The sequence below is a fragment of the Scophthalmus maximus genome, chromosome 10 (assembly GCF_022379125.1).
Source record: "Scophthalmus maximus strain ysfricsl-2021 chromosome 10, ASM2237912v1, whole genome shotgun sequence".
NCBI lineage: Eukaryota > Metazoa > Chordata > Actinopteri > Pleuronectiformes > Scophthalmidae > Scophthalmus > Scophthalmus maximus.
The window spans coordinates 9,565,122-9,591,432 of record NC_061524.1 but is presented as its reverse complement, the minus strand read 5'-3'; the positions used below and the strand labels follow the sequence as shown (position 1 = coordinate 9,591,432).

General features: G+C 42.7%; 1 protein-coding gene across 1 annotated transcript in view; it reads left to right on the top strand.

Moving 5' to 3' along the window:
* Positions 1–26,311, top strand: part of cdh23 (cadherin-related 23) — a 137,328-nt gene that overhangs the window by 47,733 nt on the left and 63,284 nt on the right. The window contains exons 7-10 of the mRNA XM_047334727.1: positions 10,401–10,595; positions 10,696–10,824; positions 13,663–13,741; positions 25,156–25,268. Of these exons, the coding sequence (XP_047190683.1) occupies positions 10,401–10,595; positions 10,696–10,824; positions 13,663–13,741; positions 25,156–25,268 (516 nt within the window). The remainder of the gene's footprint in view (positions 1–10,400; positions 10,596–10,695; positions 10,825–13,662; positions 13,742–25,155; positions 25,269–26,311) is intronic.

Below are 26,311 nucleotides of genomic sequence, written 5' to 3'. Positions count from 1 at the left end.
TGAGTGCTCCTCCAGAAAATCACCCATCACTCAGTCAGGCCACCGAGTGGACAGAAAGGAAAATGGTGCTGGAGCAAGATAGAATGAAAGAAGGTTATAATGTGAGACATTTGCCATCAATTTCTGTACGGCACAAAATGACTTTCTTCATATTATGTGTTGTATTTTCTATTATGAGGTCAAATGAATTGCCACGAAAAGGCTAACTGCTGTTGGCTAAAATGAACGGTTGCCATGTGAGAGAAGAGCTTTCAAACAATATTGTCAATCCAGTCAGTAAAGACATTGATTTCGTGGCCAGATCACTAGAAAAGGTGCTACAGTTCTAAGGATGGAACATACAGACATAAATCAGGTTGGAAATACTGATGGGCCCAACCTGCTCTTATTTACCGTAATTTGTAGAGACATTTCTATTAGTCTCTTTAAAGAGTGGGTTTCACATCAGATCAGCTCATCGCACACTCACCCTGTTTTGTCGCCATCGGCACAGAAATCCTCAGGGATTGCAGAGAATAGGAAAAAAAAAAAGTGGTTTGGAGAACTTGGCTTTTTGTGAATGATGCTGTCTGGGACAGAGATTCAGAAATGCAACACTAGCCCAGTTTTATAGAGAAACCACAGTGAAAGGGAATCTTTGTGACCATATTGTATTTATCAGATTTTTATCAATGGTGTAAAGTAGTGTAAACTCCACGGTTTGTTCTTTTACATAGACTCTTTACATGTAGGCTATTAATCACCAAGCAGTAGCAGCTGAACAGAACCATCTGATCTAAACCCGATCTCAATGTGGACTCTTTTCTCTTAACATTGATCTGTCCATCCCGCGAAAGTTCATCTCCTAATTATTTTGCATCGCTTCACTCTATTCCTGCAGAAAGAGCTTTTCTCTGTTCATCTCAAATTGTGCTCATCTTGAAGACTTGGTGAGGTTGTTGGAGAATGTGTGCACTTATACAAGCAGGGACTGGATACAGGTTTTTTTTTTGCTAATCTCTTAGTTAGAACTTGCAAATTGCAGGGTTATCTTCCATTTCTGCCTGGGTTGAAGTTTCACTGACCCCAATTTGCAGTCAATATGCCGAGGTTTTCTCACAGCTCCATGTTTGCTAGCTCTTTAACAAAACTCTGTTTTGTGAGTTCCATTTACACCTTGACTGAACAACTCACACTTTGGCACACATGGAGAACTGGGTAATCACTGGAAATTCGGCGAGTTGTGTACTAAGCACAGTGTTTGCGTACACACCACCCCTCAGTTTCAGAGCAAAGCTCCCGAACCGCAATCTCCCTTCCAATAATGCATCATTCCTGCAATTGGAGTTAAACAACTGATAAGCGCGCCTATCAACAGATTGCATGCTGTCACTCAGGCAGCCTGTCTCTTTGCTCAAACTGAGCTCAAGATACCACTCAACAATCAGTTTTGCAATGATGGCATCAGCCACCTAGGCTTCACCACTGGGGCTGCTAAGATTGAAGGGCTGTATGAGGTGGTTTTCATACCTTTTCCTCAGCCCCACTGCGTCGGCTGCAGTATCACAGGTACATACGAGATGACTGCAGCTCCCTGCAACCCTTGTTACTATTGACACGAGTGGAAATGTAATGACACACATCATTTTATCAGTGTACTTATGAGTAGCTCAACAGTTTGACACACCTGGAAATACCTAGCATGTCCGAAAGCCCTTATCCTCACACGGTACATTCCCGGATCACAGCCAAAACCACAATTTCCACACACACTATATTCATGTTTATTTAGGCTAAACCACTCTGACTTTTTGGCACAGTATAAATCATTTTTGTATAATTTTCCCCATTTACTGTTGGAGCCTCGCAGATGAAGGACACTTAGTCTTGTTTCAACACCAGTGAATAATTGATAAGCTAATTTCAAATGTGAAATATGGCTTTGTGTGTCACCTCTATGATTAATTTAAGTGTTCTCATGATTCACCTGCTTCAGCATCTCTTCCAACGCTGCACAATGTGAAATCATCAGCCATTTATATACTAGACTGTGTTATATCAGTATTTGTGTAGCCCATATATTTCATGAATATATACTGTATATACAGAACTAGTACAGAACTAGTTGAAGCAAGGTTGTTTTTTATTGTTTTTGTTTTAAGGAGGCAGAGGGGCATTTTGACACTTTGAGTTAAAAGATTTGGACTCTTCATCGTCTCACTTCGATGTTGCCTGGTGCTTTAGTCTCTTCACGTTGTGGTACTAAATGACATGCAGTAAGGTGGTGAATCAGAATATTGAATATACACCAGAAAGAAAGTGCTGCATCAAATGAGCTCTGAGAATTGTAATAGCCATAGACATGCTGCAGTTCAACTCCCACCTAAGAACAGAATTATTTATGTCTCATTCTAAGTCTACTGCACCTATTATAGCTGCCAATGTTACTTAGGCAACATCCACACTATCAACTTATAGTTTTAAAACACCTCATTGCTGCTTCAGGTAAACACCTGCCGTTCACACTGCTCCACAGTTTTCAAGTGCCTAAAACTGAGAAGTTTGGAAACGCAGCTGCATAGCTCCATTTTATTTTAAGTTGTCTGGACGTCTGGACATCTGGAAATGTAGACATTTGGAAATGTAGACATCTGGAAATGTAGACGTTTGCAAATGTAGACGTTTGGAAATGATGACGCAGTCACCCGCATTCACTTCCTGATTGTTTTATATCAGTGACGATGGCAAAATTTTGTAAACACTTACAGTTCCTCCTTGTTGTCGCTCCAAGAAAAGAAATCCCTTGTCTTACTTTTCACCATTGTTGTTTGATTATTACTTGAACTCTTGTTTATTGGTCTAACACACATTCGGTTTCACCTTCATGATATGACCAACACTATGCATTCGTTTTTTTTGCTTCATTTACACATACTTCAAGTGATAATACACAACAAGGTAACATGCAAAAAAGTTTCTGTGCTAGCTAATTTCAAACAGTTTGACTTGCAATAATCAAGAGTTTTTTATTCACTTTCTCTTCATTTGTTGAACAGTCCCTCACACAGGCCAGGTCAGAGTAATGATACTAGTGACAGTGTGACAAGGCGTCACATGTGCAAAGCAGTGATGGAGGAACAGAGGTTGTGAGAGGCACGACGTGAAAAGGTGAGCGGAGCTGGTACAATCACATACCTGCTGGGTTGGAAGCGGAGAGCAGACATCAGGGGAGGAACTGAGAACTTTGCAAGCAGTGTAGGTGTAATCATGACTCTATTGTAGTGAACAGCTGGGCCTCTGGAGCTGTGAGCAGCAGGGGGCCAGCGCTCAGACGCTGCCCCTGCAAATCACCACATCTTTAACATTTCTGACAAAATAAGAGCAGGACATTTTACTCAAAAGTCTGTGGGTTGCAATGGCCTTTACCAGGTGAGACAAAAAGTCAACTTGACTTCAAGTAGCAGACATAGCATGCCAAAGACTTTGGACTTCTCTTTCTTATTGTATCAACAGGGGCAGGGCAGAATGTAGCTACAAGAAAACGGGCCTAAGGATAGTGATTTAGTGGGTCAGGTTGTCAGTCTGCCTGTTATCCACATATCTGTAGGTGGGGTTTGAAACGGAATACTTTAGCAAACAAGTTGACTCTGCTAACTGTTATGCTCTTGCCACTTACAAATGTGTCATTTGCCATTTTTTTGGACTAGGCCTAAACTTTCACACCCCCAACCGACATTATTGAACAGTATTTAGCAGAGCAGCAACTTTTGCCTATCATTACCAAACTAGACCATTTGGCAAGAAAATCTCCAATTGAATACGTGACCTTTCCTGAGCACAAAATCAGTGCAGCGTCAGTTTTTGTTATACATATCAAAGATAAACAGCATCTGTCAACACCTATCAAAGCATAGGTTGGCATGCTGGCATGGATGTGGAATAGAACTGCTGTTTAATGTCATTCTTTTGGATGAGGAATACACTTGACTGTCAAAGATCGTTGTGAGTGCATCTACCCATTTAATGCACTTAGCAGATGAACAGGACAATACTACTTGGCTATAATGGAAACATGTTTTTCCTCCTTGCCGTTCAAATATTACATTATGGCATGAATTCCATTGTTGCTGGAGACCAATCTGCATTTCCTTAGAGATGAGGAAAAGTGCAGGTATTACTCATGTAGCCTGCTTTTAAAAGAGAAACAGTGACATGCTGCCAGTGCAAGATGTTTATAATCTCCTTGTAACCCCTTGATCTTTCACTTTAGGGCTGATAAGAGCTTTCTATTTTTATATCTTGTTTTTGTCTGGCTAGGCTTTAAATTGCACTGTACTTACTTTTCCCATTGTGAGAGGTGTGTTTAGGTGATTTGCATATTTATTTATTTATTTTTTATAAATTATACACTAAATTGGGCTTTTAGCTTGTGCACCTGAAAATGATAAATCTGCCTTCACACTGCACTCTGAGTGAATTAGGCCTCAAATGGCTTCTTCACTCACGGGGATGGCAACGTACCAGCTTGTTTGGTTCAGTGCAAACAAGCAAAAGCAGCCTCACTAGGGGTCTTCTTCACGGCGTTAATGTGGCTACTACTACCCTGTAGACCCTCCAGAAGACAGAGCTGACGCTCAACCACTGGAATCCATTACACTTAGAGCTCCAGCCCCCATTGGACCCTATCCCCCTATCATGCCTCAACATCCCAGAGAGAAGCAGGGCCATGTATTGTAGTCCTGAGGTATGGCCTGCATTGACTCTCCAGGGCCCCAGAAGTCTCCTTCGCACGTTTAAATTTGGGGGACGACACACCCACACAGTTTGCTATTACAGAGCAGGGCTGGGTTTGAGCCAAGGTCTGCCTGCCTTCTGCAGTGTTTTCCATTAATTACTCTGACTGTGGTAGCCCGCCATAGTTCAATTTGTTCCACCATAGTTTCATAATGATCTGAACATTTTCAACACTTCTCATAATAGCATAATTGATCTGTTTGGCGCCATTGCTGTGTGTAGTGCTCTTTGCCCCACTGTTGCTTCCTCTCTCTCTCTCTCTCTGTGTCAGTGTCCTGTTAAAACATCCTTAAAGTTTTTACTTTTCTCAGCAGGCAGGCAGACCTGCCCTCGCTGTGCATGTGGTCCGCATAATGGCATACTGCATGCGTGTTCACAGGATATTGTGACAGTAGGAAAATGTATAACATTGCCTGATTGGGGTGTCTACAATGCGGGCGCAGGGTATTGCATCCTCTGATGCTTTTCATTGGTCTGAGCTCTGATATCCGTCCGCCAGACGAGCTCTGCCATCTCTGCAGAGAAACTCAGGTGGTCTGCTGGAGTGGTCGCTGGTTTATTATTGGTCACTTGTCTGACTGATGCCCGTCTTGCCCATTTACTGAGTTTGGCTGAAGGGCCAGCTCTTCACAGTGTTTCGAGACTTTTTCATGATGATGCCCACTGTGGTCCTGGCAACATCATTTAATTTAGCAATTTATTGCATTCTTCCATGCATCTGCGCCTCAACGCAATTCTGTATTGGACGTCTATTGATTGATCCCTTGGGCACTTTTTTTAATTTTTGCCGCACGGCGCAAAACACAGTGGCACGTGATTGAACCGGCATTTCTTTGAGACGCACTAAGATTATTCCCTTGACTGCACAGCTTTGGCTCTTCACGTCAACTGGTCCTCGCACCTCTGTTCAATAATATTTTAATGACTTCATTAATTGAAATCACATCCATATAAACATCCTTAAGATCTGGAAACCCCATTTATTAATGTTTGTCTTTGCATTTTTATTTTCTGTTTTTCACCCCACCTGACTTATGATCACACAGACATAAGTTTATATGTTTGAGGGGTGATGTGTTCACTGTCCAGCTACAATTGCATTGCTGGTTAACTTTTTGTCCAGTCAGCGCCAGACTGTTACAAAATAAACAAGGAAACATCATGTGCACATTAAACTTGTCGTTTTCTACAGTTTCCACTGCAAATCATGAGCATGTTAGATATTGACCCATTTCAGAGTTTATGTAGTCGCATATATCAAATATCATAGATCAATTAAATGTTATCTGTCCCTAATAAATCCTTCAGGACTGGCCACCCCTTCCACTTCCTACTGGTCATGTTTATGTCACAATATGAAGATTATGCAGGCAACATTGTTTTTTTTCACATTTTCAGGAATCATTTTCCATGTAAGACAATAAAAAATAGATGGCATTTGTATTCTACCTTTGCTGTACATAGAGTAACACAGTGGCATTTAATGGTAGATGGTTATGGAATACATGATGATTGTAATTTCTTCAAACTGTATAAACTTCAAAAAAGTGAATTTGACCTAAAAGAGACATCATCTGCTGCTGGCAATATACTTGAACAGCCTTATTCATATTTTTTTTCTATGCTGAGAAAAGCTCTGGGATTCCCAACCTGTCAGCGGATCATGCTGCGTTGAGACCTGTGTTTGAGGGCGGAAAATGATTTTCACAACCTTTATAATAATATATTCCCTCAGATCACACGCAATTTCCAAGTGCACCAAAGTTGCACCAGATGCGCCTGGTCGCGTGAGTGAACCTGGCATCTAGGGCACAGGGTCGGGCAGATGAGGAAAGAAAACAGAGCTCTCAGGTTGTTCTTGCTCTGTTTGGGTGTGCACTGTGAACTTTGGGAAATTGTCTACACAAGTGTGTGCCTGTAATACTGGATACATTTTGATAAAAATCAGATAAAAGAGAACCACAGAAAAATATCGATTGACAATGTAAAGGCCGAGTTTCTGAATACTCCAGAATGAATACGTTTGCAAAAATGTATGTATACATGTTAAGGTATCACTGATGGAAAAAAACAAAAAAAACTCAATATTGCTTATAACACAACATGGGATGCGAAGTCTCCCAAAAAACACAGTATGCTCTTCCTATAAATCTCTCTCTCTCCACACCACCGTATGTCAATCCTCGTCTCATTCCATAAGAAGCAGCTCTCAGATAGAGAAGAGGGTGATTCCTGCAGTGCACTAGAGATAAGACGCAGCAGGGGACTCTCTTCATCCCTCTCCAACTATCTCACCACTTAACATTCTACTTCCCAATGGAAATAGTCCCCATTTGTTCACAACCTACCAAGCAAGGCCAAGTCATATATGCAGGGATAAGAGCAAGGACTGACCCACTGGCTTTTGCACTTGAGGGGGAATCACGACATACTCGTACTGTTACTGTATGTATGTGTTTCTCAACCAGTCCAGTTCAAGGAGCCACTGGCCCTGTCTGTCCTTGCCGGCCATTGTTTATTATGTTGCTCATTTACGGAGAAGTGATTGGACAGTCTTATAGGCTATTAAAAAGAGAGAGTCACCGCTCAAGCATTTTGCGCCTGGCCGCCCACATGGAACTTGTAATTGGCGTCACATGGATCCAATCAATGGCCTGATGGTGTGGCTATTGAGAAAGGTAGAACAGGCCAAGCAGAAGACGATGTGTCTGATGGCTCTTGCTCTCTGGTGAGCCCCACAGTGAGCTGCAATGAGCGGACAGGCTGTGGCACACGGCCTGACACGCAGAGGAATTCATCACAAGGACCTGACGATCTATGGCAACTATTTAGGCAGGTTGCTTTATTTGTTTTGTATAAAAATGTACCACTTATGCAAATAGAGCAGTCTGATATTCATAGTCTTCCAGGGGGATAAAGGAAAAATAAGAGAATAGGCATGAATGAGTTGAATGGGTAACGGTTATGTTGTGATTCCGTAAGAGCCTCCAGAGTGTAATAGCAGCTCAAAGATGATCTTCAGCTGCACACACCCAAGCCTGTTAACCTCTGAAGAATCACACTGGCACACTGACACATGCTGCTGAGAGTTGGTCATCTGTGCTTCTCAGCAAAGCTTTGAACTGGTGTTGCTTTGAGCTGCTTTGAACAGTGTGGCACTGTCAAATCTGTGAGATCAAAACTGGTGTTTGTGCGTGTGTGTGCATGTGTGCTTATGTACTGGAATAAGAGTGTGTGACGTTACTTACTGAACCTTGTGACATTTGACACTGGGCAGTGTTAATGAGTCCGTGTTCTGCTGGCTACTGTGCGAGGGGATAAATGCTGACATGCTTTAGGGGACAAGAAGGATACATCATATCACGGACTTCATCCACGAATCCAAATCTCATCCGCAGTCGCCCTCTCTCTTTCCAAAGAGAGGTACACGAAAACACACACACACACACACACACACTCAGCTAATGCTCGAATATTGAATATTGTCAATCCTTGACAACCAAGGAAAGTTGACAAAGCAGACACCCCTGCCACAAACACACACACACACGCACACACAGGTATTCAAGCACACACAAACAAACAAAAAAAATAATATTTAGCGATTTCAACTTTGTTTGCTTTGCTGTATTTTCATCCATTTGATTTGTGCCTGTTCTCCAGTGCCATGCTGCAGGCTACAGGGAACCTTTACAGGTTTTTCCACGTACCTCATAAGTAGTCAACTTGACAACCATGATAAATGAATATGTCGGAGAAATGCAGCTTAGATGATCATTCAAATGTTGTGATTGTTGTGGGGGAGTGGATCAGTAACTCTGTTCCTTCACTCAGGTACTATTGATCCGGTCTGCTTCAGCTGCACTCTGTAACTGTTGCTGGAGAGAAAGGTGACCAAAACAGCCGACTTTGGGAAACGGACCTGGTCAAGTTGATCATTTATTATAAATTTATTCTTTCCTTGCAAGTTGCGTTTTATTTTGCCAACAAGAGGGGCTTACTGCTCGCTTGTCTACTTCTCCCACTCCGCTTGCCACGGCACCTTTTCTTCTATTCATAGCAAAAAGCACTAAAGAGAGATCACTTAACTTCACAATGGGTTTTTGAGGTTTAAGGCTTACCCAGTAAGACTTAGTTATTATTTCAAACCTGTTTATTTTAATTTAAAATGCATTAACTTTCCCTACACGAGGCTCAGAAATTAACCGACTGCTTCTGCGTCAGGTGACACACAGCGGGACTTTACGACTCTGGTTGAGAAACTGAACCCTGTGATATCTGTTGCTCTCCCTGGCATCTGTTGCTCTCTCCGTTCTCCCTGCAGCTACACTACTTGGATCGCTCTCCTCTCCCTGCTGCTCAATTCCCATGTGGCATTCTGGCGTAATCCAGTTAGACAGACCCGTTTCCAGCTCTGCTCATGCATGGATAAGAGACCAATGAGAGACACAGACAGTCACAGAGAGGCAGTTAGCCTTACCTCGCTCTTAACACACACATGCACACACAAACACACACAGATTACATACACACATTAGGTCTCATTACACATCTTCATACTGTCCAAACAAAAGACACAACCAGACAAGGCGATGGTACAACACACACTCACAAACACACATGCAAAAATACTTCCACCCTCCCTCGATAGCAGCGCAGACAGACTGCGGGGGCTAACTGCTCTCTTACTGTATCACTTTAGCCTTGGCTCAGTGCCATGACACCCCGACTCACCTGTGGGCCTTGTGCTCAGCATGTGTTTCTTCTCAATAATGTACAGGGAACGTCCCCATCTTCTGTCTTCCGTCTTTCTTTGTGTGTGTGTGTGTGTGTGTGTGTGTGTGTGTGTGTGTGTGTGTGTGTGTGTGTGTGTGTGTGTGTGTGTGTGTGTGTGTGTGTGTGTGTGTGTGTGTGTGTGTGTGTGTGTGTGTGTGTGTGTGTGTGTGTGTGTGTGTGTGTGTGTGTGTGGATAAAATTCCAATTAATGAGGATGCTCCTCAAACTTACAGCAAGCTGCTCTATAATACGAGGGGACTGTTTCATTATATGACCTTCTCTTGTTTTCCTCTTGCCACCTTTCAAAGCTGGCCATGACTAACAAACAGTTCTCTGATATGGCATCGTGCAGCTTATCTGCCCAGTTTATATTTCCTTCTACTTGGCTTTGCGATACCTAAGTCATTTTGGGGGGCTAACTCAGATATGCAATGCTCAAATTTGTGTGATGCATATTTTCTCACAGTGTGATATATATATATATATATATATATATATATTTATGCCATTGCTATTGCTTTTATAAGTTCAAATTAAACCAGAATATATTCTTATTTTCAGTCATGTGAGTAGATATACAGTACACAGTCACAACTAGGACACTGTGTTCACATGTCTAAATTATATATCCCTCTGTGTCCCCGTAGTTAGATAATGCTTCTGTGTAAACCACATGGAGGTCACAATCAGTCTCTAGCATATAAGTATTAGTCCTGAACATTTCTGACTGTAATAATGGGAAAAAAAAATCTACAAAAGTGTTAATCAGTTCATGTAATTTGATCACATCTATCTTGCTCTTGGCCTGTTCTTAATGCCGACATGTCTGTCTGTCTGAATGTGTCTTACAGAACACAGCCGTGGGCAAATCAGTGTTTATGGTGAATGCCACAGATCCAGACCAGGGCACTGGAGGCAGTGTTCTCTTTTCCTTCCAGCAGCCCTCTCCTTTCTTTGCCATCGATGGAGCCCGAGGCACTGTCACCGTCGTCCGACCTCTGGACTACGAAGCAACCTCGGCCTATCAGCTCACTGTCAATGCCACGGTCAGCAAACACATGAGACCATTTTTTTCTGTCCACATAAGCTTTCCTTGGCATAACACCTGGTCTCTGTGTCATTGGGACTCTTGTGTGTTTCTTCCAGGATCAAGACAAACTGAGACCTCTGTCCCGGCTTGCAAACTTGGCGATCACAATTACCGATGTCCAGGACATGGACCCCATTTTCACCAATCTGCCCTACAGTACCAACATAGAAGAGGATGTTCCCCTGGTCAGTAATACAATTTGGCATAACGTGTGTCCCCTCATGCAGTTTTCAGATGAATATCTGTAATCTGTACATTTCTCTCTAACCCATCCTTCTCTGCTGCCATACATGTTTCTCTTATCTTTCACCTCATTGCTCATGTCCAGCTCCTCTTGTCCTGTGGCCATACTCTTCTTTGATTATTCAGGAGGTGTTTGCAGCAGGTGCAAGAGAAATATGGTTTAAGAAGGAGGCCTGAGTTATTATGAGAGCTGGATGTCTCACCTTTCATCGTCCCTCCTTAGGAAGGAACCCACACACACACTCCCCCAGCTCAGCCCCAGGGCCCCTTCGTACAGCACTGCAGGTGTTTGAGACTGTAATTACTGTGGGAGATTTACACCCCTGCTTCTGGATGTGAGGCCTCTAGCAAAGGTCACCAGGGCTACAGGATTTATCTCACCATGCTCGCTCATGTGCTCATACCGCTGAATGTGTGTATGAAAGTATGAAGTCTATGTATCGTATGAAGTGCTAAGCAGTGGGGTCCACAACGTGACCTTATCTTTGTCTTTATTGCAAGTGGGTTTGTAATGGGTGTTTAATACAGTCCTCTAAACCTGGTTCCCAGGTGGCTAATGGTCCAGCTATTGATGTTTACCCTCGCACAGAGGGAATTACACACAGGTGCATACTACTGCCCGTCCTTATTTCTGTTCTCTATCTGTACCACGAAACAACCCCATCCCACCCCGTCAAACTCAAAGACGCCGCACATCCCTCGTCCCCGGCCTGAACGCGCCATAGTAGAAATGTCAAGTGCTACATTTGCATGCATATTAACGGGGCGTGACGGAGTCGACGCCCGGTGTCTCTCTGACTCTCTGATTCATCAACTGTCACCAGGAAGGTCACAGCAGGAGGGAAGAGGAGGAGGTGGTGGCGGTGATGAGGAGGAGGTAAAAAGAGAGGTTGGGGTGAAATAAGAGAAGGTAACAGGAGAGAGCAAAAACACGAGGCAAGAGTTAATAAGAGCGCCATCTTGTTGGAGTTGATATTAGTTTCTTGCAGTACATGTAAGACCAGGTCATGGCAGGCATGTTCCCAAAATGTGTTACTTTGACCCTACAACAGAGTAGCTACAGTGCTCAAAGTGAGATACAGAAATACAAGCCCCTGTGCTCATAGACACACACACACACCCACACTTTCAATGACGTCATGTGTTATTCTAACAGGCATGTGTCATCTCCATTAGGCAGTGTTTGGTGGTGATAAGACGAGTGCGTACAGTGACGGAATGGGTGTCAACAGTTCTCAAGGCCCATGACATTTACATGTAAAGGGGTATCAAACTTGGTTCCCTGTCATAGGTCATCTGTCAAAGGTGTGAGTGCACGCACACACACTAACTTTAAACACATCCAAAACCTCTCTCTGTCTCCCTCTGTCTCTCTCAGTTGCTGTTTGTTTCTCTGTGTCTGTCTTTCTCTTTTTCTCCAGCCGATCAACCTGTCATCTGCAGAAAACTTTGAGGAAGAATTTTTTTTTTTTTTTCAGATGAAATCACAGGGCAGCTGTTATAGCTGTGAATCCAGGCTGCTTGGACTGACATTTAAGCCTCTTCTAGGACAAACACAATTTGGCTGTCAAATCAATGAGGGGAGAGAGGGAAAAGGAGAATGGGTTGTGGAGTAATGCACTGTATAGCTAGAAATGAAGGATGAAGAAAGAGAGTGGTGGGTTGGCTTGGGTTTGGGCGATGCACTGGCGCGCGCGTGTGTGTGTGTGTGTGTGTGTGTGTGTGTGTGTGTGTGTGTGTGCGCGCGCTTTAGGGGATGAGGATTGTATCTGTGACGGTTGATTGAACATATTCCACTTGTGTGGACACCTCAAGAATATTGCTCATTTTACTTCAGCATCACTTCTTCACCTCATTCGCTTTCGGTGTCTCTCATTTCTCTGTTAGTCTGTCCCTAAATCTTTTTGAGTGTGTGCGTGTGTTTCCCTCTCAGCTTGTGATCGGCGTGAATCAGTCCCGCTAAAAGGCTCGTAATTGATTCTGCTGTAATTGGTCAATGACAGGAGATGCTTTTGCAGAAATGGAGCATAAAGATGCCTCAGACACAGTTTGCAGGATCAATGGGAGGTGCCTTGCTCGGGTGTGAGTGAGAGCTAAAGGGAGGGGGGGATCGGAAGCAGGGAGGGTCTCTCCATCTCTCACTGCAGCACAGGGGTTTTTAAGTATCACCACCGTGTCTGATTGAGGCACGAACGCTGAGAAAGCTCAGTGGATCAAAGACTTTTCAAATAGCTTTCTCTCTTTCTTTTTATGTTTTTTTTTCCTTTTTTTTTCTCAACTGTCACACTGTGGTTTTGTCTAGTTGGAGACTCACTGGCACAGCTGGTGAGTTTTGAAAGAAACAATAAAAGGCGAAATAAACCCCAATGAAAATATAATAACACACTCTATGAAAAATAAAGTGTTTGATTTTGCCTGCTGTTTGCTTTTCCCTTTCAACGTGGACATCTTTGAAAACTGATTGGGTTTCCCAGACAAAAGGTCTTCACTGGATGATGGCTATATGACTTGGTCCAAGTTACAGACTTCATTATAGCCATCTTGCTTTTTTATTTTCACAATATGGTTGAGGCCACAAACAATTTTGTGCACACAGCGCAGCCCAGCCCAAAAACCATTAAATGGGAATCTGAATATTTCATTTGCAGATAGGTACTCTGTTGCTTGTCACTGATAACAGGTCAGATTAAAGTGTTAACGACCACGGGAAAGCTAAAAATGTGTCTGTGCAGACTAAATGACACTTACACAGTATGTTATGTGTGTGTGTGTCTCTGCAGGGATATGAAGTGCGGAAGATAACAGCCATTGACCAGGATCTTGGCCGACCAAGAGGCATCGGCTACACCATCATCTCAGGTCTGAGTCACATAATCAATCTGACATCTACAGCACAGAGAGGGGGGATCGATCACTTCTTATCATAATCCCACAGCAATAATAGACAAGTCTCATCAAGTACAACAATCAATAACAGCAGAGAGCAGCGCCTCAGAATTGCAGAATAGGCCTGCCTGTAAGCAGTTATTAATCACTGTTGGGTACAGTTGTGTGGCAGTCAGCCCTCAATTTGTGTTATCGTTCACAGGTTGGCTCCTGCCACCAAAAAGAGGATTATAATTGGTCTTGTCAAATTTTATCCCTGGCAGAATAAGATGATGTCATGATATTCTGTGGTCTCTTGCGTTGTTTCATTTGTTAGTCACACAAGCAGTTTGGGAAAAGTGAGATAAAATATCAGTAAATATGACCACCATGTTGGACCTCCACCTAAAATCCATGTGTTGGTGTTATTGTACATGAGAGTTCAAAAGGAAGCTACGGTTTGCTTGGTGCTGATAACAAGGCTGTAGGAGCAATCCTGCTTTAATACTCCTAAACTGAGTTTTCTTACCTCTGCCAAGGATGAGATGTTTTTGCCAGTTACTTTGTCTGTCTGTCTGCCAGGAGGATATCTCCAAAACCCACGAACAGATTTCCATGAAACTTGGTGGACAGACAAGGAGCTCCAAGTTAGATTTTGTCTCGCATGTCCCTATCTTGTCGTAGTCTTATCTCTGCAATGACAGGGGAATACAGAAATGATTCCAAATTCCTTTGGATGAAGAAATCAGTTAAACAGAAACTGTTGATGACAAAATCTGTGTTTTAGAGAGAAACGGCATGTGGGAAAAGCAATGGTTATAGTTTTGGTGCTGTTCACACACAACCACGCTGTCATACTCTTGACTATTGAGTAATGTAACATGTTGAAGGTTGAGTTTTTTTACTTGATGACACGTGCGTTACCTGCATTTCTTTATGCCATTTCGTTATGCTTACTCCATTTGTAATGGAGTAAGCATTACAAATGGAGTAATGCTTACTCCATTACAAATGGAGTAAGAATTTGTAATGGAGTAAGCATAACTCAGGGAACACAGCTCAATAACATCTGTTAAATTAGTCTTGCTTGAGCACCTAAGGTATTATAAATGTAAACACACAGGTCAATGAAATGAATGCAAAGTGAGTCCTTCTATTATCCGTCTTTTATATTGTTTTGTTACTGTTATGTTTTAGCTTCATGGCAGATACAACATTCTCGACATGTACTTGAAAAATAAGTCAAATAACAAATCAACTCCAATGACTGGATACATTTTGAACTCAAATGATTACTTACTGTAAATCTGCGTGCATGCACTAACTGAGTTATTCATGTCGCTGAATGTGTCTTTATTATAGACACAAATGTTGCGGGAAACAAACCTCTTGTTCACCTTTATATTTGCTTAATTGATGCGAATTTGTTTTTGTTAACACATTTAATTGCATTCATTTAAGTGACACATTTGTCCAAAAGAGACTCGCAATATGTGCATTCAACCATGAAGATATTATGTTCATGAGATGAGTCTTTTCACCCTTTGAGCAGGTTTCTGCAGCAACAGTTCCTGCTGTATCTTTAGCTTACTGCGAGCCATTCACTGCTGTAATACTATTGTAATACCTCTGTCTTTATGGTGTTATTTTCAACAATCCCGCAGCGCTGAATCCTGGGAGGATTACAGCCGTGTTAAGTCTGTATCCCTTAAACTCTGCGTGCCCCCTGTTGAGCTCTGAATGGCCAGGATGTAAGGACATCGGTGCCTCCAGTGTCGCCAGCTGGCTGATAAGGGCTGGCACTGCTTGATAAGCCTGGTGCACCATGGGAATTTTTGGGCGATAAAGATATTCATTGTTCTGCCATCTGCTGAGTCACTGCCTGACCTCACCGCCGAAGTAAGGAATTTGACCCTGCACATGTGTGAGTGTACATGTGCGCAGTCATGTATTATTTGTGAGTGGGCATGATTCAACGCATGTGTGCACTTGATTGGTGTACAGTCAGGACAGTCGGCCCACAGCCGTGCCCCACTTCTTCATGGAGCCCACCATAAACACTCCGCTCCCGTTCAGCGCACACAACTACTCAGTCTTACTTACCGCCTGCTGCCACATGTTGTATTGTTGTGTGTGTGTGTTGTGTTTGTAGCAAAGTTGAAGGGCTGAGTTAAGCTCTAGAGGAGAAGAGCATTAAAAAGACATTAATTAGGTGGTGCGATGTATTCCCATTCGTTTCAAAATCAAGAGTTATAGCACCGCACTAAGCCCTTACGGAGATGAAGCCGGTAGGCTTGATAAAATCATTATGAGTTTAATAGATAATTGAAGTTGAAGGGTGACGCAGTGCCAGGAGATAAAGGTAGGAGGGTAAGGTTGTCAGATGTTGTTGTGTGTGCGTGCGTGTGCGTGCGTGTGTGCTTGCTTGTACCTGTGTACTTGTACATACAGAGTGTGTCTATCGCAGCTCATGTGTTGTTGTCTTTTTTTCTCTCTGCTGCAGTCAGATTAGTGAGGGAATTCTTGTTGGCAGACTTAAGTGTGACTCTGCACAGCGCCTCTCCTGCCTTCGCGCTCCTCGCCCCGAGTGTCCTCAGAGATCACGGCGCAGTCCTGCGGGACTCGTCTCATTAGCTCAGTAATTAAGATAAACGAGGTTTTAATTGCAGCTGTGATTTATGCTAATGATTGTGGGATTCAAGATGAGGATTTCTTCCTCCCTCCTCCAATGAGAGGGCAGATCTGGGATTTGATGTGTACAAGAGATAAGATCACAGCACTGCTCTGCCTCCAATGTTGCAGATGTTATTGTCTGTTGTGATGATGGAGATTCAGGGGCTGGCTCTGGTGGTAAATCCCTGTCCCGCGGGGTTCTATGTATCCCTTATTGGACATCTGACCTACTGGTCTCATTATAAGTGTGATAACTGTGATAGCCCAGCACTGCTCTGAGCTTTCTGTACTTACTACTAAATTTGTATTTTCACATCACAAATGGTCCAACAATAACAACTACTTAAATAATTACTTCAGTGGTTGTTGCCCTGAAACCAGCAATGAATAGATAAACTTCAGTGGGGTTAAATTGATTTAATGACATAATACTTATTGTAGATGCTGCTATAATTTCTCCATACATTTCCTTTTTTCTTGAAACAGTTACTTCCACCATCCACATTTGCATTTAATGCTAATGATGTAGACCCTTGTGCATCTCAATTGTGATTTACAGTGTAATTATCAAAGCCTTAAGCCTAAAAGCAACATTTACCATGTGGTGTTTGTTTGTAAAAAAAAAAAAAAAAAAACATTTAAGCTAACAAGATAGAGAATAATACTTTTCATCCTTAGTAATCATGTTAGTATGCCTTGGATTGATGAGAGGCCAGCTGGACTGAGATGAAACTACGGGTCTGAGAGAGACTTTTTATTTGAAAAAGCATGTGAAGAGTCAGTGACACATCATCTCTGATCAGATAAAAATTATCTATGTACCCTGGCAATCATTTGTGGTTACCTATAGCTATAAGTATTGAGCCAGATATTTGAAATGTGATGAAATCTAAATGCACTGATCTGAACTCTCACTTAATAATACCCCATATATATTTTTATGACAAAAATGGGACTTTCCCATTGTCATCATTACATTTTATGAGTCCGTTTAATTTGACCACTGCCAATATTATACCAGGTGATGATTTTTACAGATGGTCACAATGTGCATTTAATTCCTATTAATACAAAATTAAATTGTTCCAGGCTCATGATGGTAATTGGCCCATTAAGTAATGCAGTGAGGATTGCAGAAGAATTTACCAGGTGTTCAGGTATCTCTTTTGAGCAGCAACCATATGGTGAGGGAATCAAATATCTGCCTGCTCAGTCTTGTTTCACTGGGTTGCTATGACTCCAGTCACTGTCGGGAATATTAAATTACCTTTTCTCCTGTGACAGTCCAAGTCTTAGAGCAGCATGATCTCCATCTTGACCCCAGGTCTTAAATGTTTAATAAACAGGGTCTGATATAAATGTCTTAGCTCATCTCAGACCAAATAGGGTGTAAAAAACATCAGCCATTATCCATTCAAACCCGCACATGAGGACGGCTAAGACAGGAGCACAGACACTATTGGTCACAATGCCCAGATGAGGATGTCTTCACACACACTCACACACACATGGATGGATTACCCCCAGTTCACACAAAGGCGGAAACAGATTAATGGTAAAGAGTACACCAAAAAAGCAAAAGAATGAAAGTAGTTGTCAAGAAACATGAAAATACCTTATATTTGATCACCTTCGCCTGTGTAAAAGGAACTTGGCCATCTGCCATTCTATCACAGAGTTAGAGGCCAACGTGTCTTGTCCAAGAGTATTACTGTCCGTCAGGATAAGAGCTGAGCCCTTGTTTAAAGTTTGTGGCCTCTCCTCTGTGCTGTAGTAATAGTGAGAGGACGAGCAGAAGAAAACTCAGCCTGGCGTCTTACTGAATAAAAGGACATCCTTCAAGCCTTTCATGTCAGGCTCTTGTTTATCTGTGTGCGCTTGTTTCTATCTCTTTTGTCACATGGAAGCACAACTAATCCGACCGTAAGCCCTTTTCCATCTCTGTCCTTTTCTCCCCTCTTAGATGATTCTTCCTTACTCATTGCATTGCATCAGTGTTGGAAAACTGCAGCAAAGAAATTTAATTTGCAACAACTCAAGCAGATTAATTGACTAAATTGGTAAAATATGTGGACTCATTTTTTTTCTACTGCATTTGCTTAAAGAATTTTGCACTGTTTTGAAGTTTGTCAGAGGCAGCCGATTGAGACCCCATTCTGCACTGACACAGACACAGTGTAGCATCCATTGACTTCCATGGCCTTTTCTGGGGCAGCATGTGAACATCTTCTCTGCCCCTGGGCTGAGACAAACAACCCTGTCCAGCGGGTCAGAGGGGCTGACAGGGACAACTGGGCCTCATCTTCCAGCCTCCTCCCAGCATACAGGTCAGACAGGTAGAGCCGCACCATTTCCCGCCTGGATAGACTGATAAGTAGTAAAGAAGATTATTTCCCCCCTCGTCTGCCTTTCCAAACATATCTCTATCCTTCAGTATTGCTGCACCCTGATGCTCTGATTCCACGCTGCTACTACCTAACTCGTTTCAGTATAATATGGACAAGGCTAACACCTGTTATTCTATGGGGAACTTTTATTGTGACTGCCACGTCGCTGGGATTTCCCTGGGTTTTCAATTAGACGGTCCGAGGCTCCCGGCAGCCCGTTGCTATGTAATCTCTCAGAGAAGGCAGATTCATTCTGCGGGACACTGATCACAACACAATCCAAACACTTCAGTTGAGTCTCGCTCTCGCACTTGTGTTCACTGCCAAGCCCAGACCTCACAAGGCTATAATATGTAGGTGTCTGTTTTGTTCCTGCATTTGATCTTTTAAATCCTCTTTTCATTTCATTCGGTTAAATCGCGCGATTTCGATGCCCTACACTTGCATGCACTTTCAGATATTTAAAAAATCACGCACAATCAGATGTTGGAGCACATATGTTAAAAAATAAAGCAATGAAGAGGTGAAGCGTGAAGAAACGATCATATGATAAGGGCTCGGTCTACACTCGATCTCATTGGTTAATGTCTTAAAGCTAAAAAAATTGTCGCAGCATTACATCCAGAGCATATATATTATCAATTTAATCTATTGGTGAGAAGAGGTTCACCTTTATTTCTCTTCATTCATGGGATAAATTGGATCCTGTGGGCTTTGATAAATGTTATCCCCAGCTATCTGCTTCTGAACAAGCACGTTTCCAGATGTCAAACTCAATTTCCTCAGCTGCTGTCTTCCAGCCATCTGTTGTGTGCAAAAAATTTTATCATCTAGCAAATTGCCCCCCAAAAAAGTCATATCAGAGAGACAAACCCATGTACAGTTATAGATAGAAAAAAATAACACACAAACACTGATCAGCCACAACAATTAATTTTCAGATGTTGTGTTTGATGTGTGTATTTCTGAGAAGAGTGACCGTGAGCTCAATGCTCTTTTGAAAAGAGAAATGTGACCTCAAACTCACAGATCAAAGCCGACAATCAATGCAGTCAATAGCTCTCATTTTATTTTCTTATTATGAGACATTAAGATTGTGGATCGATATGTTTGTCTGTGACCAGGTACTAGAGTATAGTTTTGTTCTAGAAGCAGTAATAAGTGGACCGTTTCGCCTTCCTTCTAACAGTAAAATGAATGGTATTATAAGTCTGCCTGCTGTTAATGATGGATTCAAACCAGACTTAATGTTTTGAGTGTCAGAACTGAATTTAATTGTAAGTCGACTACAATGCCTGTTGGAAAAACAGAGCAGTTCGCACCCCCCTGACGAAAGGTCTTAAATGGAGAAAACTGCTCCTGAAAGTGACGCGCCTGGCCTTTTGGAAGTGCAAACCTTGCTTGTCCCAGGGTAGAGGCAGCCATGAAACACTGCTCCTTTCCTCGCTCGACAAATATGTGGTAGTAGGTGCAGCTGCTCAAAACAACTGAAATGCCACATGAAGCTGTTCGGTACCTGGGCGAAAAAAGGGAGGGTATGCATTATCCTGCCGTGCATTGTCATGTTTGTCCTTGAACCTTTTTTGAAGAAAAACTACTGATGAAACTAGTTCATTGAGTATTCATGAAATGCAGCCCGGCTGCCAATTGCAAGACACCCACAGGGCCATTAGCACTCTGCATCACACACACACAAAAACACATACATATGCACTGGCTGCTGTCACACACTGAAGGGTGTGTGTCAACGCTCAGATGAGCATGTGCACCAGCATGTCGGTGTGTGTGAGAATCTTTTCATTTTAGATTTGGAGGGAGGGTGAGGGAAGTTTGATGACAATAACTTAGCCCTCATCAACACGATTTGCCTGTAGGCGTAATCCTTAAAAGTGACACTAATTTGTGTACATTTATCAAAGTACACGGAATCTCAGCCTCAAGACTCGGAGCAATGGCTGGATGCCATATCACATTACAGCAATGTCCCAGCGCCCCCATGGTGTTGTCGCAAACTAGAGAAAACAGTTGTCACTAGCTTAGTCATGGTGATTACACTTGGAGAACTCCTGCTTCAGCTGTCCTCAAAAGCTCATTGCTCGGAGAAAAGTCACTGTCATGTACTTGTTGCGCGTCCGATTGAACTCATCAGCTCAACTTCCTCATTTCTCCCGTTCTCTCAAGGCAATCCCGGCGTTCTCTCTCATGCCTCGCCCCTCTATTTTCCCTCTCTGTCTTTACACTCGCTGTTTTGCACTTTGTAAGAGGAGATAATCTCAATGAGGAGACTCTTCTCAGTAAATGAGCCTTCACTTCACTGTTCATGACACAATAATTAATGTTTGTCAATAGACTAAATGAAATCTGCCCTCTTTTTTCTTTGTGCTTTGGTGATAGTGAAATTATCCAAAGTGGTAAATGATATGGATTACTTTTATCTTTCCTTGCACCATAGCTGGATGTGTGAATTTTTGTGTGTGTTCCTCCTTGTGGACATTTGTGTGTGCGTGAGTGAATTCCAGCGTGCACCATGCACTAGACAAAATCGTGACATGGTTTCTCATTTTCCAGTCCAGTACTGTTGGTAATGTGAGAGCATGGCTAATCCCCCTGGAGTCTCACATCATAGAATCAAGCTCTGCCAGTTAGCACCACATGCACTCCGACACACACACACTCTCTCTCTCTCACACACACACACACACACACACACACACACACACACGCACACTGATTGAAATAGCTTTACATTAACGCACACATAAACACCACCATGAATATCAGCTTCTCACCTCCTGGGGGTCTCATCGCAGGGTCCGGGCGGATCACTGGAGAACACTCTCTATCAGCAATTAGAATATGATTATATTCCCTCTCTCGGTGGGACCTGTGAGTCACTCTGTGTAATTTCAGTCCGTCCCTCTGGTAAATCTGACACGGAGCTGAGGTGGAAGGCTGGTCAGTGGAAACGGAGGCAGTTTGTCAAAGCGTCTTTACCGGATGCATACGGAGGGCACAACCGACAGTCTGTTGTTGCGCATGTGTGTTGCGACAAAGTTGTGTTCATGTGTATGCTTGTATACAGCAGTCGTTGCTTGGCCAGGTGAGTACCAAGTCGCCCGGCTAAGGAGCGTCTGTTGGGAGTATTTGCATTCTAGTCAGGCCACTGAAGCGGACAAACCAATTTAGAGGCATGATGCCCACACTGTGTGGGTCAGAGTCCCTGATGCACATTTACCCCCCGTCCCACCACCAATCATTATCAACATCAACCTCACGCCTGCCCCACCAATTAGAGAAAGAAAAATGTTTGTTGCAATGAACGCTGTGCTGTGTCAGCTTCTTTTCACTGCTGCATGACACAAAGTGACTTTTCTTTTCTTCTTTTTTCAACTTCTGTCACAAGGTGACAGTGATGATAGCACCGTGACAATGATGACACTGCGTCATCGTAGTGCAAGGGAACGTTTAATATTACTCATCATCTTCTGTTTATTTATTTTTTGGTCAACCTGTCTGTATTTTATTTTTGTTTCATCATGTTGAGAACTTAGTTAATGGCGTTATCGTGATCCATTTTCCGATTCAGTCCCACAATTAAATACATTGTGTAAGATATATATATATATATATACAATCAGCAGTATCAGTTGAATGTCTACCTCCTCCTCCTCTTTCCACCTCTTAGCCTCAATCCACACTAATTACCCAGGGGCTCTGCTCTCTCTGCTGGCCTGCCTGCTCCCCTCGACTCCCCCTCTGTGCACTCTGTTCTGTAGCTTGCCTCTTCCAGGCCCGGTACAGGGCAATAACAGAGCAGCGAGTAGAGAGTGGGGAACACAAGCATGGGTTAATCTGTTGACCTTACCCGTTGTGCACTTTAGACCTACCGTCTGACCATGTTTCTCCGGAGTCAAGACCTCAGCTAATACTATAGACTCTCTGAAAGAGAGTGATTCTTAATCCCTTAAAGTGCCGGTCAAGATCTGTAGTTTGGCCTACTTAGAAAAACGTAATGTGAATTGGCTTGACACTTAAAATATTGTCACATGTACTGATGAGTGACTACATGCAAGAAAGAAAACGTGTATATTTAAATGTATTGCCCCATGTCCTACAAGGAAATTGTCTGATTATATCTGACTTAGATATTTCAAAGGCGCATTTACGGTACATTTCTTTACAAGCTGAAAAAAGGTAGTTACCTTTGTAAAGTTCCCATGAAGTAACCTCTCTCTCTCTCAGAGAGAGAAACAAAAGGAGATCTTGGTCAGAAACAAAGAGCAGATAATCGGACAAAGTCAGTGAATGCAGTCATCAAAGAGACGGCAGTTGTGTGTAAAATGCTCCCCACTCCAATATAATATCTAACATACTCTTCATGTAGAATACTAAATTGAATAACGTCTCCACCTGTAACTGATGCCTTTAATCTGCACAAATGAAATAATCTGTAAATGACAGTAGTGGACCAACAACCTAATGGGGTGACGTATTTTTTTTTTATCTTTGTAACTTCCATTTATCTAATTTACATCTAAAGCTGTTGGGAAAAACATTAAGATTATGACGAGTGTACAAACAAACCACAATAAACAATACTTGACAAAGAAAGCTGGAGTGTCACGTACTTTACCAGTACAGTACTGTTTTCCTGATTTCCAGTCTTTGGTTCCACTACTTGTAGTGTGGCCAAAAGCATATGTTTTGTTTGTTTTCATGATTTTTCATCCATATTACAAGAATTTGACATTTCTGTTTGTCAGCTACAGTATTTGTTTGACTTTTTTTTTCAACCTGAGATTATCCTGTTGAACATGCACTGTGACAGAACCGTTGCCATGTTGTCAGCTGGTCAGAAGCGTTCTATTAACAAGGCACTAAGTGGATTACTTCCAGGTGGACTTGACCATCAGGAGCCCTGTCATTCCGTCCGGTCTGCTCCATTGGTTGCCTTTCGCTGGGTAGATTGCTTTGGAAGCGTTCATGTGATTGCATTGCTATACTGTCTAAAGATTGCACAGGAGCCCCTTCAGGCCTCATTCAACACATGTGGCAGAAAAAGAACACAAATGAAAATGGCAGTTGGGTGTGTTCTCATTTGTTGTCTCCATCTGCTGGGTGTAATTAGCAGGCAAAAGCCACATGATGTGCGAGACGGCGAGAGTGTCAAATGAGAGCGCTAGAGAGGTGATAAGTAGGACAGTAATTTGAAAAGGAACAGGGGGAATAAGAAATGTGTATGAGTGGAGGACTCAAGTGGCGCTCACGTTTTAACCTGTATAATTGAAGTGAACAAAGAACATCAGGCACCCTTGAACTTGTTAATGAGAAAGTGCAACCTCCATAATTTGAAATTCTGGTCTTTGAAGAAGTGCACAGACTATAACAAAGTGAATACAGTTCATCAGCCTATGTGAAGTGATTCATTTAGGAGAAATGTGCAGTCGGCTGACATAGTAGTCAGCCTTGTGTGCAATTGTATTGTCTTGAGTTAAAAAAAGAAGATATTTAGTAAGTATTCTGTATTTTCAATATTGATCCTGCAGAGATCATACTGTATGACTAATGGATATCTGCATTCTTCAATATTATTATTGTTAATTATTATGATTGCACAGATGTTGCAAAAGACCTGGACTGTTTAAGAATTTAAAGAAAGCCTTGACTTAAATACCTTGTGTAAGGTGCTTTGTGGAGGTTTCCTCTCTCGTAAAACCTTTGTTGAAGGCAATTTTCTAAATATTTTCCATTTTTAATCTATGTTTGCTTGGCAACAATCGCCTTCTTCGCGGCCTTTATCGGCACTATAGTCCACTTCTTTGTGCATAACCAGTCAGTCAACATAATAACGTAACGCCATCAATACAAATGCGTTGTGTTGTTTGTGTGCTTGCACATGAAACAAATGCAAATGAAATACAAACACGTGTCCCTTCATAAAACAGTGCTCCGTAGCACCACTGGTCATAAACTACAGTGACATCATGACCTGAATTACAAATGAACTGTAATTGATACATTGTAGAATAAAAGAATACATTCGCGGATGTGGAAATACAGTATACTTCCGATAAAGTAAGTTAAGTGGGAAGAGGATGCTTATGAAGAAATGGAAGCACTGGAAAGTTGAGTGTGGACAGGTTAGAGGTCTGCCTAAGGCCGGTAGAGAGGCAAAAGACAGCACAGCAAAAGCTGTATCCATATTGCATGAAAGAGATCCTCTGCCTTCTCGCCCAGTGGCACCTCGCGACCTGGCTGCATCCCTGAGGTTATGCTGAATTATCCACAACGCCAGTTTCTTTTGTCCCTCTGACGTTCTTATCTCTCTCTCTCCTTCTATCCATCCAGGGAACACCAACAGTGTTTTCGCCCTGGACTACATCAGCGGGTCTCTGACGGTGAACGGCCAGGTGGACAGAGAGAACCCACTCTACTCGGCCGGATTCACTCTCACTGTCAAGGTGAGCTGCTGAATGGGAGGTGGCTGGTGGGATAGTCGCTACCGAGACAAGCAGTCGGAAATCTGTTTCGCCATTGGCTCAAGCGAGTGCTTTGATATGATAGTGTATTTAATCAATTCCCTGTCTGGGTTTTTTTTTTTTTAATAGCCTCAAAGGACCTGCTACATGCAATACTTCACCCTTGCTTGCACTATACATATTTTGATCCGACAGTCTTTGCAGATAAACACTGTTCCACTTAGGAAAGGTCAGTAAAACACTGACTAAGACCCTGCCGTACTGTACAGTATGTGTCAATAGATGCTGTGTCATTATGCCACAAATTCATGTACGTTTATTGGGCTCCTTAGTGAAGGCATTTGTGCTCCTGATGCTATGATAATGTCCCCTCCAGAGGCTTGTGTTCATTGAACAGTCAGCAGCCAGGGAGGACAGAAGGAGCGGAGGAGGACAAGATAAAGGAATAGGATTTACAGTGCTCCTCATTGCTTAGGGGCCCTTTGTTCCTCCCTCCGTTTCTTCTTTTATTCTGTTTGGAGCAGGTGCAGTCCCCAAATCCCCCCGTCCCTCCACTGGGCCTAAAGTCTATCTTGCTTTTTAGCATGTCAGTCCTGGCCTCTCACCCTCAATCTCTCCCCACCCACGGCCCTTCCCACCTTGTCCACTCTGCCACTACCCTTTTTTGCCATCATTTCTTCTCTTGCAGTGTAATACACCAAGTGGTTCCCACCGGGTGCGAGAGGGTGCGTGAAATGGTTTTCCAAGGGCTAATGAAAGTGGAAGGATTCAAATTCGTAGCCTTTTCTGTGATACTGTGATCTCACGTTGGGGATTTTGAAGTCGTGTCAAGTCAAATTGTGTGCACCTCTACTGGGCAATAAATGGCCCTTAAGAGCAGTTAATGGCCTCACTAGCACTCGTGTATTTCCTCATTTAGCTGCAATTATTGTTGATAAAAAAAGCAGGTTGTATGATATTTTTATGAAAGACCGCAGAGATACAGCTGGCCCGAAGGTTTAATACAAAAGAGGTTCTAGCTAACG